This window comes from Onychomys torridus, chromosome 7, assembly GCF_903995425.1.
Source record: "Onychomys torridus chromosome 7, mOncTor1.1, whole genome shotgun sequence".
In the NCBI taxonomy this organism is placed as follows: domain Eukaryota; kingdom Metazoa; phylum Chordata; class Mammalia; order Rodentia; family Cricetidae; genus Onychomys; species Onychomys torridus.
Window position 1 is genome coordinate 110371851 of NC_050449.1, and position 13053 is coordinate 110384903.

At 40.8% G+C, this 13053-nt stretch overlaps 1 protein-coding gene across 1 annotated transcript in view; it reads right to left on the bottom strand.

The window, feature by feature from the left end:
- Nucleotides 1-1633: 1633 nt before the first annotated feature.
- The window catches only part of Cmc1 (C-X9-C motif containing 1), a 71014-nt gene continuing 59594 nt past the window's right edge, over nt 1634-13053 (bottom strand). Inside the window, exon 6 of the mRNA XM_036193263.1 lies at nt 1634-1890. Within this exon, the coding sequence (XP_036049156.1) occupies nt 1770-1890 (121 nt within the window). The 3' untranslated portion in view covers nt 1634-1769. The remainder of the gene's footprint in view (nt 1891-13053) is intronic.

Sequence of the window (13053 nt, forward strand, 5' to 3'; positions counted from 1 at the left end):
GTGAAATACTGTCCTTGCCTATGTATATTTCCAAAGTCTAGTATTTTTATTTCTCAAACATATTGCCTCTACCCAGTAGTAACAGTTATCAAAAAGGAATGCTAGAGCAGTTTGATTGATGTTCTTAACAGTTAAAGTGTTAATGACCTGCGTGAGACTCCATAGCTAGAAAAGATGAACCCCAAGCCATTTTTACCTTGTCAGAAAATGTTTAAGTACACACTTAGTCAACCCTGTGGTTGAAGAGGTGACATGGTACCATCTGTATTTTGTGACTCATTAAAATTGACATTTTTGTTGGCCCTTTTCATATTAGCTAACACTCCAAAGAGCTTCCCTTAACATTTTCTGTAATAGCTAGATTTCTTTTGGTGAGGAGATCCAGTTAAGCACACCTGTAACTCAATAATATAAAGAATATAATGAACAGCCACCTGTTCCTTCTTCTTGATCCCTTATTAGCCTGAGAAAACACATATCTAAAGATTCTTGTATTGACTTGAGGCCAAATTAAAACTGAATGCATATGTAGGTCAAGAATAAACCTGCCCTATGAGCCTGCAACAGTTGAAACTCAGTATACCAAAGACACATCTGCCTGCAGCAGGTTCACAGGGTAAATGTGAACATTGTTTGTTTAGTACCTATGGCTTGTGTGACACACAACAAAACTCTTGTCACTACTTCACTTGCTTCTTGCAGTAACTGCTGTACACCTCTGAGTCACTGAAAACAAGAAGTGTAGTCGTGTGCATTACAAAATGCACCAATGCCACAGGCCTGCACAGGAGTAACAGGGTATCTGCCTCTTCCCAGCTGCAATCTCTAGACTTAACTGTGTTTGGTTGCTCTGTTTTGGCCTCTGGCCACCTTTTGTTGATCTGTGGTTTGATTCTTTGAGTTTCAAACAAAGTAAAATAGTTCTTTGGTGAGTACTGTGTGAAAATTAACATGCATTCATAGCTCATTTCATTTGAACGAGAAAAACTTTTCACGGGACTGGAGCAAAAGCTAAATCTTACCTTCCTGTTTAAGAAAACAACTTAAAAGGGGGGGGAAGGGGCCAGGCTAGGCCCAAATTAACACACTGGAGCAAAAACCACAGTTCCTCCTGAATCCCCAGTGTTACAAAACAGAGTTCACACTTAACATGACAACTTCTTAAAATCAGATTATACAAAGTTGAAAAGATCAAGAAACATAGTGCAGAAACTTTGCCATCAAGGGTTTCAGAAAATTAATTCACCCAACCTCATCTCTGTTTTCAAAATAAGCCCATGTCAAGCCTGAAGCCCTGCCTACATGCCCCATATTCTGCAAAGCTGGGTAAGTTGTAAGTCACTGAAACTGATGTCCACAGTAGCATACTAAGTGCTGGAATGAAGAAGAGCTCTGGCTCACAGCTGTTGTGATTTGTATGAGAAGGTTGAAGGCTGTTGGTTCCTCTGCTTTATTTAGTACTTTTACCCTGCACTAGCCATCAGCCTGCATAATCAGAAGAAGCTAATGCACATGGAATCCTAAAACCATTAGCACTGACTGCAGTTGTGGAAGGACTTGGTTTAAAAAACATTTGTTTCAGGAAGACATCCCATTTAGTTTTCCTCCTATCCCATATTTAATAAACTAGAACTCTGAAATAAAGATTTTTATTTCATAAAAAGAAGTATTTTCATGATTAGGGTGAGCAAACATTGTTTCGGTCCATCATTTTTGGCTTATATTAACAAGTGGCTTCCATTAAGATGTGACTTCCTGGACTCATTGACCTACATGCTTGTAGGAAGCCTCTGCAGCCTCTTCTTAGTAGGAACTCCTGTTTTTCTGAATTCTTCCCTTTCCTTGAGATATTCCAGTTTGCATTCTTCATAGAAGGCTGGATCATTATAGCTACAAGGAGTAAATTAAAATATTTCAAAATAGATACATTATAAACCTTAATAAAATTCAGATATTCATGAGATTAAATCTTGAGAAGTTGACATTCAGTAATAGTCAGCAAGGCACAATAAACATTAATGAACTAGTAAAATTAGAACTAAAGATTTTTAAAATGTAATTAATAAAATGCATAGTAATATAAAGTCTTAAGTTTAGTCTTATCACAGAATAGAACAAATGATGCTACATTCCAGGAGCCCATGGCTTAAGAGGCAAAGTCTGGACTAAGACAAAATATAAAAAGTGCAAAGACGGACATGGAAACATGCTTGAGTTTTGCAGGGACACAGAAATACAACAAAAGGTCATGTTGAAAAGCGCATGTGAAGGCAGAATGATATGCACAGGTCACTTCAAGTGGACTGGTACTCCCATAGTGAATTATGCACATAGCATAAAGAACCCAAGAAACAGAATGCGCAGAGACCTAATTATGATGGACCACTTATGCCAATCTACAACAATCTATCCCAAAAGCAATAGGACAGGACTAACTGCAAACAGAAGACTCTTGAATGACTGGTGGTGTATGGCAGGTAGATTGAAAGGGACAGAAAGGTTTTTAAAGTTGGATCACTAATATTATTTAAGCAAGAAATGGTGAGGGCTTCCACTAGCCCAAAGGAAGAGATGTATGGATCCAACAGGAAAAAAAAAAAAAAAAAAAACTTATTTGGAAAATAACTAGAGTTAGTTAGGAGATAGACGACGCTACACTATAGAAAACTGTAATTCAAGCCACATAACACAGTCTGAACCAAGGGGAGGAAAAAGTTCTATTTAGGACACGAGGGAAAGCAGAAAAATTAGATCTGTAGTTATTTAATCCGTGGGTTAAAAACTACACTTAGATTTAAAAGTCTTAACAGAACCCAACTTTAAGGAACAGCTTAAGGGAGACAAGATTGAGGAGTGGAGAAATGTGTGGCCTGTTGCAGGATATTTGTTTACACTATGTGAAGATATGTCACTGTGATTGGCTTAATAAAAAGCTGAATGGCCAATAGCTAGGCAGGAGAGGTTAAGCAGGACTTCTGGGCAGAAGATCTCGGGATAAATCTAGGTGCACAAGGAGACACCAGACAGACAGGGAGGAAGACAGACATACAAAATGGAAGGTATAAAGCAAAACGAAGATTAATAGAAACAAGGTTAAGTTATAAAACCTAGATGGGAACAAGCCTAAGTTAAAGGCCAAGCTTTTATAATTTATTATATATATGTTATATAATATATTTTATATAATTTATTATATATATTATATATATTAATTGGGAACTGGAGGTCCCCAAGAAAAAGTCCAACAATAAAGTCCAACTACATTTGGCACTCTAACACATGGCACAATCACACAGAAGAAGTCAAGCCAGCACTACCAAAGTCGCTGCCTGACTGCTTTGGCCTCTCCATGAGCACTCAACAATTGGCTGCCACTAGCAGAGACTCTGCTCAGCAATTTCCCAGAGCTGGTTAGGCACAGCTGGGACACCTAGCTCTAGGTGCCTATAGACCCAAAGGGGGCAGAGGCAGCTGCCAGTGCCATGTGCTAAGCAGAGCTGAGAAAGGAGCCTGCAGATGCGCAGAAGGGGTTTTTTTTTACTACATATTCCCAGAGCCATAGTCCATAGTCTCTCTGCATGCAACCACCCCTTCTTGCCTGGTTGGTCACTTTAAGGCTTGGTTCACACAGTCAGAGAACACTGCAGTTGCATAGTAAAGCTAGGTCCAGACCAAAAAAAGAAACCTCTGAACAGGTAGGTACAGTATGCTTAAAAATGTGCTTAGGTGCTAAAAAAATATAAAATTTAAAAAAAAAGTGAAAATGGTTATAGACAGTCATTTAAAAATAGTTTAAAATTAATAGTCTTTCAAAAATAATATAAAAGGAATAAGCTATGTAAGGATGGGGAATACTCAGGGCATCTGGATCCTGTACGGTGCTTTGTTGACTTTGAATATTTTTAATACTAATAAACAAAAAAGTGGCAGCTGCTACGAGACAATAGATTGTGGGGAAAAAAACCTACAGAATTAAACCAGCCTATATATTTCAAGAATGTCTTAACTTCAGAGTGGAAGTCAGAATATGTGTTGTGTTGGGGGAAATTCCTTCAAAATTAATAAAGATCAGATTTGACCAAGGGAGACCTATAAATCTTGGCTACAGACATGAAGGAAAAAACCAGGAAGGACGACAGGAGAAGGAACGTATATGCTGATCCCTTGACATGGAAACAGCTCTGAGACTGTATGAGACATAATAATAATCTTGTTAGCTACAGAGTCCTCATGACATTATTATATGCCATCCTTTCATATGGTATGGATAGAGATTCATATTACAGTTTGGTTATACAGTCCAAACAGATTTATAAAGTTGACAGATGTCTTCTACCTGCTCAAACATAGAACAGAGAATCATTTTTAGATGATTTGTGCATACCGCACATTCCATACTTGTATTAATGTGGATATGTACGTTACCTTTAAAAGTTAATGTGTTTTCAGAACAAAAAGACCAGACACCAATGAGGACAAGTTGCCCAAGTGACCTAGCTTCTCAGAATGCCCCTGATATAGCTTCCAGTAAAATCTTTATCCAGAACAACTTTAAAGCTACTAACTAAGATGGTCCAGGCTTCACAGACTACTCCAGCCAGGACTTCAGATAAGCCCTGCACTTTCCCATCACACCAAGACTAGACAACAGCTAGCTCTTCCAGGACTTGACCTTTATCCCAATTTTCTCAGGGTCTCCTAAAGATGCTGTCACACCCAGACAACAAGAAGTAGTAGTTTTAAGAACACAACACCCAGGCAGGAGAGATGGCTCAGAGGTTAAGAGCACCGACTGCTCTTCCAAAGGTCCTGAGTTCAATTCCCAGCAACCACATGGTAGTGGCTCACAACCATCTGTAATGAGGTTCTCTTCTGTACCTCTTCTGTACACTAACTAACTAACTAAATAAATAAATAAATAAAATCTTTAAAAAAAAAAAAAAAAGCGCACAACGCCCACATTCCAAAAGGTTTATCATCATTTTGGGGGATTGGTTACAAGTTGTCATTGGCCATGGTCAGGGAGGAAACTAAGAAAAGAAGATTAGATTTAGAAATCTCATTCTGAAAAGAAAAAAGGGAGTGGGGGATATAGGAATGATAGGAGAAAGGGTAGAATATTGACTCTACTTTTAAACTAAAAAAGAAAGCAACTACTATAGTCTCAAATATTTTAAATTGGTATGGATTTTTGTATATTGATACAAATTTAAGGTTATTTTTGTTAAAACACACTGTATATATATTTCTACTCTTGTTTAATATAGCTGGAAGTTTTCCTGTGTCCTGCCTGGCCTGTGGTTGTGACAAATCTCTCGCCCATGACCCATAGCCGTTTATAATCATTCAGAGGTATATTAATTATGAACTGGATGGCCTATGGCTCAAGCTTCTTGCTAGCTAGCTCTTATAACTTAACCCATTTCTATTCATCTATAAGTTGCCACGTGGCTATGGTGTTACCGATCTGCTGGCATCTAGCTGCTTCTTGGATGGTGACTGGCATCTCCCCCACTCTGCCGTTCTTCTCTCTGCATCTCTACCTGTATCCTCTACTCTATTTCCTGCCTGGCTGTAAGCTTTCTTGCCATAGGCCAAAACAGCTTTATTTACTAATCAATGGGAACAGCATATATTCACAGCATACAGAAAGACATTGCATAGCAGTTTAAAGTATTTTTGCATATTGATACAAATTTAAGGTTATTTTTGTTATACTGTATATATGTTTCTACTCCTGTCTAAGGTATTGTACCTATGCAGCTCATTTAACAACATAATGTAAAATTATAGTCCTTGAAAGTTATTATTACAAACTATTTAGGGTAATTAAGAAACACAGGCTAATAGTCATTTATAACAAGCAAACTTATAGTCATGTTAGATATATTTTCAAGGTCAATCAGATATTTTAGATATATAGATGGTCTTCAAACACTTTAAAGACCTACAGAATATGGCATTTAAGGTGTTTTAGTAACATACGGCTTTTCATGACACTGAGACAGATCTGCTCCTGGCAGCACCAATTTACTTCAAAAAAGGTTGGTGGGCGTCGAAGAACCTCCATATGGAGTTTGCTTTCTTAGTGGCAAAGCTAGCCATTAGGGCAAGAAACTGCCCTTGCCTCAACTGCTGACAATATACTGTCCAAACTGGACAAGCAGGACAAAAAAAGAAAACTGCTGCCAAACTTTGCTAAGACGAAGTAGGCAGGACAGTCCTTCAAAATACCCTGCTTCACAGAAAAGTCTATCAGATATTCTAGGCCTATAGGCTGAAGATGGATGCCCCAGAGTCATAGAGGAACCTTGGGTGACTGTCCAGACAGCCAGCTGTCTCTGTCGTTTCTACAGTTTTAGAAATTGTTTGCTCTGCACTTCTTGTTTGCTCAGGTAATATTTTATCCTTTTTGGGTCATCATTGAGGTAGAAGGCCCTCACATTTGGTTGGACTTATTTCCCATCCTTTGATGCACAAATGGTTACCAACAAGTCCAAAGCTATCACCTGCTCACTTGGTCCAAAAAGCATTATGTCATCAATATAGTGCACCAGTGTGATATTTTGTGTTAGAGACAAATAGTCAAGATTCCCTTCAAACTACTTAAGGTGATTTGAATGAGAATTATAACACAAATATCTAAACGATCTTATTAATAAAGAACCCAGAGGCAGATATTGGGGGTAAATTCTGAAAGATGAGATAGACAGAACAAGCCATAGCTTTCTCACCTCGCCAACCCCTCAGCCAATCCTCTTTCCTCAGACTGGAAGCCTCTGAGTCCTCACCCAAAAGTGTCTCCACTGAACTGCTGCTAAAAAGCCTAAAACCTTAAAAAGCCTCTAGTTCCTTGTCCTCACGCCTTATATACCTTTCTGCTTCCTGCCATCACTTCCTGGGATTAAAGGTGTGTGTGTCTTTCCCAAGCAAAGACATGAGATCTCAAGTGCTGGGATTAAAGGTGTGTGCCACCATGCCTAACTCTGTTTCCAGTGTGGCCTTTAATTCACAGGGTTCCAGATGGATCTCTGCCTCCAGAATGCTATCATTAAGGGTGTGTGCTACCACTGCCTGACCTCTATGTCTAATCTAGTGGCTGTTCTGTTCTCTAACCACAGATAAGTAGGGTACACAATATATTGAGGGTACACAACATATCACTACAGAGAATGGCCCCATAAGCTCATGTATTTGAATGCTAGATCCCTTATTGGTAGAATTGTTTTGGGAAGGATTGGGTGTGGCCTTGGAGGAGGTGTGTTATGGAGGTGGGCTTTGAGGCTTCAAAACCCCATGGCAGGCTCAGTCTGTTTCTCTCTGTCTGTCTCTCTGCCTCCAACTTCCAGATAAGATGTAAGCTCTCAGCTACTGCACCAACACCATGCCTGCCTCCATGTGCTATGCTCCCTGGCATGATGGTCATGAACTTGCCTCTAAAACTATAAGCAAGCCCCCAATTAAATGGTCATGGTGTCTATTCACATCTATAGGACAGTGACTAAGACACTATGTGATTAAGGTTTTGTAGAAAAATCTCATTCTCCACTATCTATCAGTCTTCAGCACAGGCCAGTTAAAAAGAGATGTAGTAGAAGCCACCACCCTGCATCATTCAAGTCTTTGATGGTGACACTAATTTCTACCATTCCTACAGGGATGTGATACTGCCTTTGATTGACTACTTTTCTTCACTTTTTAAATTTATTTTTCTATTATCAGCTTGATACAGTATAAATTCTTATCCTAATTGTGAAATGTTTCATTGATGCTTGCCCAGTAATTGGGTAAGACCAAAACTTATTAAAAGCCACAGTTATCCTAGGGTCCCCCCTGCTATATAGCCTCCCTGGTTCTGTGGGTTGCATCTGATTGTTCTTTGCCTTATATCTAGAATCCACTTATGAGTAAGTGCCTACCATGTTTGTCTTTCTGAGTATGGGTTACCTCACTTAGGATGATATTTTCTAGTTCTATCCATTTGCCTGCAAATTTCATGCTGTCATTATTTTTCTCTGCTGAGTAGTACTCCATTGTGTATATGTACCACATTTTCTTAATCCATTCTTCAGTTGATGGGCATCTAGGTTGTTTCCAGGTTCTGGCTATTGAACATAGTTGAACATGTATCTTTGTGGTATGATTGAGCATTCATTGGGTATATGCCCAAGAGTGGTATGGCTGGGTCTTGAGGTAGAGTAATTCCCAATTTTCTGAGAAACCGCCATACCGATTTCCACAGTGGTTGCACAAGTTTTCATTCCCACCAACAGTGAAGGTGTTCCCTTTGCTCCACATCCTCTCCAACATTGACTGTCATTAGTGTTTTTGATCATAGCCATTCTGACAGGTGTAAGGTGGTATCTCAGAGTTGTTTTGATTTGCATTTCTCTGATGACTAAGGATGTTGAGAATTTCCGTAAATGTCTTTCAGCCATTTGAGATTCTTCTTTTAAGAATTCTGTTTAGCTCTTTAGCCCATTTTTTAATTGGATTTTTCAGTATTTTGATGTCTAGTTTCTTGAGTTCTTAATATACTTTGGAGATCAGTCCTCTGTCAGATGTGGGGTTGGTGAAGGTCTTTTCCCATTCTGTAAGCTGTCGTTCTGTCTTATTGATCAGGTCCTTTGCTCTACAAAAGCTTCTCAGTTTCAAGAGATCCCATTTATTAATTGTTGTGCTTAGCGTTTGTGTTGTTGGTGTTATATTTAGGAAGTGGTCTCCTGTGCCAACGCATTCAGGAGTACTTCCTACTTTCTCTTCTATCAAGTTCACTGTAACTGGATTTATATTAAGGTCTTTGACCCACTTGGACTTGAGTTTTGTGCATGCCAACAGATATGGATCTATTTGTAATCTTTTACATGTTAACATCCAGTTATGCCAGCATCATTTGTTGAAGATACTTTCTTTTTTTCACTGTACAGTTTTGGCTTCTTTGTCAAAAATCAGGTGTCCATATGTGCGTGGATGAATGTCAGGGTCTTCAATTCGATTCCATTGGTCTGTATGTCGGTTTTTATGCCAATACCAAGCTGTTTTTATTACTATAGCTCTATAATAGAGCTTGAGGTCAAGAACGGTAATGCCTCCAGAGGTTGCTTTATTATACAAGATTCTTTTAGCTATCCTGGGTCTTTTGTTTTTCCATATGAAATTAAGTATTTTTTTTCCAAGTCTGTTAAAGACTTTTTTTTTTTTTTTTTTTTTTTGGTTTTTTGAGACAGGGTTTCTCTGTGTAGCTTTGGAGCCTGTCCTGAAACTCACTCTGTAGCTCAGGCTGGCCTCGAACTCACAGAGATCCTCCTGCCTCTGCCTCCTGAGTGCTGGTATTACAGGCGTGTGCCACCACTGCCCAGCGGTTTACTACTTTTCTTGACAGAGACAACTCTAAATGGTTTCCATTTGGCCTTTCTGTAACAGCTCTCACTCCACAGTTATGGGACCAATGTGAGAATTCTGCCAACCTCTGTCTATCCCAATGACACATTCTAGAACTGGAAAAGAACCACAAGCTGATTCTGGGAACCCATCGTACCTACTGTGAGTAGGACATTAGCCAAAGCGACGTTAATTACCTGCCTTCCATAAGTCCGTCCTTTAACTAGAGGGCCACAATTCTTCTTGGGGGTCTCCCAGAACCACTGCCAATTCAGCACCTATATCCAATAGACCTTGGAAAGTCTGATTACTTCTTTTCCCCAGTGAACAGTTGTCGGGGGGCAGGTTGTCTGTGCTTCACCCCTGAAGCACCACCCTAGCAGGCAATTGCTAGGTACCTGCCCCCTTCCTGTGGCATGGCCAAGATGGGGATCCCTTAAGACCTGAGATGTGTACATGTTTGCTTCCTCTTGGCTACCTCATGATCCTGGATGCTGGACCGCAGACCAAGTCAGAGTTCTCCTAAGAACTGCATTGGACTGCACCTCACCTCTCCGGGATCCCATAACCGACCCCTTTGCTTGCTGTAAGTTTACCCAAAATAAACCTCTTTTGACTATCAGATAGACTATGCGAACCTGCCTCATTATTTCCACGATGAAGAGTTACCTTTGTAAAGGCTGGGCCGTGTGGGAAAGGATGAAGACTAACAGTAAGACTCTAGGTATTTGAGCAAGATACAACGCATTCACTGCTGTACATGGGATGGTTATATCATGTTAAGTCTCATTATGGCCTGGTTTATTTTGATTTAGAAACTAAAAATAATATAAGGAGAGGTGATTATGTGTCAAGTTATCAAAGGGAGGGCTTGTGATGGCTAATCTTGGTTGTCAATTTGACTACATCTAAAATCAACTAAAATTCAAGCAGCTAGACATACCTGTGGGGGATTTTCTTGACTGTATCATTTGAGGTCAGAAGACCCACCCCGAGTCTGGGCCACACCTTCTGGTGGCAGCCTATATAAAGAGACATGGTAGAAGGAAGAATTTGCTTTTTGCCTGCCTGTCCTCACTCTCCAGGCTAAGTCCATCTATCCTGCTATTGTCATTCATGGACAGTAGAACATACTTCTTCAGGATCCAACACAGGTCAAAGACCAGCTGAGACATCCAGCCTCTGTGGGAGCCCACAACAGTTTCCTAGTGAGAGCTGAGCTTGCTTTACCCAGCAGGTCTGCATAAAGGTATGGATTAACCACAAGCATAGTTATCAGGTGTTTGGAAAGGTCTGCACTTGGCTGTGCTGGGGGAGGTCTTTTGCTCCACCCCTTGGCATTTCTATAGATAGACAGCCCTTTAAAAGAGACAAATGGGGCTGGGGGATAAGGATCCAGGTCCTCCAGTGGGCTATTCTGTGTTTCTATTTGTCTGTCTCCCCTCTATATTTCTATCTAAATATTTCTCACTTCTCCCTATTCAAGAGTACCCTGGGTAAAAAGTGGGGGTGGGTCCCCCACAAGCCTCAAAGACTGAACAACTACTGATGTTGATCCTTCTGTCAGAGATAGTCATTGATAGACTAGCTGGACCACAATCTGTAAGCTATGCTAATAAATGCTCTTTTAATATAGAATCATTCTATCAGTTTTGTTCCTCTAGAGGACCCATACTAGAATATATATGTAAAATAATCTAACAATTTTTCAAATTTGAGCCACTGAGAGTTTAAGACGTTTACCTATTCATCATGCTTCTCTATCATGCTCAAGTAGAAATCCCCCATTGAAACTTTACCAAACCCCAAATCTCATAACTAAGATGTGGTCAGATTTTTGACTTGTATTATTTGTTTTAATAAGCAGTGTTTCACTGCTGGATAAGCAACAGCTATTACAACCCCTACCTCCTCTCCATTTTTCTGTTACCATGGCTACCCAAGTACCACTCAGGATGGTTTTATAGCAGTCCAAACAACTCCTGAGGGAAATATTCATTTTGTAATTTCTGTAATAAATGGATTTCATGACTGGCTTCCCACATACATTTTTAAAAATTCTTCTTGGGCACCCACACACACCAAGCACACACTTCCAGAATTTTTCAATGTAGCCTGGACCAGCCTTGAACTAGCAGCATCTTCTCTCAGCCCTTTGACTACTGTGATTATAAGCATGCATCATCATGTTCTACTCTGGCATTTTCACTGTCCTTTTGGAGAAAAGTTAGAGATTCCAGGCTGAGAAAGTGAGAAGGATTTCTCTGATGAGGCAAGACAGAATGACATCGACACGGTTCCTCCTACATGGCTGAGAGCCATGACACTCCATGGAGTACAGGCATCATATGTCCAAGGGACATCCCCCACTCCTTCCATATTCCCAGTATAACTGGAATGGGCACTGTGGGAGATGAAACAATTGTTACAATCCTATGTGACATGAGAAAGAATGGTCTCCTGGCCAAGGTTAAGACAATCACAATGGGAGCAAATCTTTAGTTTTCATTCCCATGAAAATTCTGGATTAATTGCAAAGCTTTGCAGGTGCTGGCCTGTTCTGTGTACTACCTTCGCCTATGAAAACTGGTTGAGAGTCAAGTGGTCCTTGACTCTCCCACTGCTGTACACATCATCTGAGGAAGTCTAGGAAAGGCAGCTGCAGTTTGTGGGGGAAACACTTGGTTTTCAGAGGCATTACCCGCAGACTTAACAAAGGTGACCTGCTACTGCAGGGATGGTTTGCAATACACTTCTCAAACACCTTTTCCTCCCACGGAAGGGCTCTGGTGCCTTTTATAAGGTCACACAGGAAGCATACACTGGCACTGGCAGTCACCAGGGTGAGGGAAGAAATTTGAGGTTCATGGAAAAAATTCCAGCTGGCTCATGACCAGGTTCAGTGCTCAGGCACTAAGTGTTGATCAGATGGTCTCCAATACATGAAGCAATGGTGTGCTTGTAACCAGAACTGCACAATTTGTAGTTTTCTCCAACACTGCTCACCAGCTTCCTATACACAGATAGGAAGAGCCAGTTTCTATCAATGACCCGCAGATTAATCGAGCTACATTGGGATGCTCTCCAGCCTCTGCAGATGAGCCTATGTGTCCAGGAACCTCCCAGGGTGGGAATTCTGGCTAATTGCCTAGCCCTGTTCCCCATGTGGAGAGCACAGAACTGCAAAGTGTTGTTTTGTTAAGATTTGGTGGGCTGACCTTCAGTCATCTCAGGAGGGCTTCCTGTCACTCTCAAGGGCAATACACAGCAGTGAGGCGTTTAGGTGTGGACACAGTGTAGCCTTCTGAGCTATGACAGAAGGTAGGGCTGCATTTTGAGGAAGAGGAGGCACACAGGTTTCCCTGTCTTAGGTTTCCTAAGGTTCAAGCTGGAGTGAGAGACACAGATGGTTCTGGCACAAAGGACTCCAATGGGAAAAGCATCAGAGGCATCGGACTCAAGAGTCACCTGTCTCCCCACCCCGGAGTCCCTGTGGACAGGGTGGCTGGGAGGCAGAGAACAGCACACTTTGCCGGGTGTGATGCAGCAAGGCCAAGGTGTTTGCCCCTTGCAAAACTGAGGCACTCAGGATAAGGGAGCTACTTACTTTCCACCTGCCCAGAAAGTGTGGGGCTTGGGTGCTGTGAAGGCTGTGCAATGCCATCCTCCTGT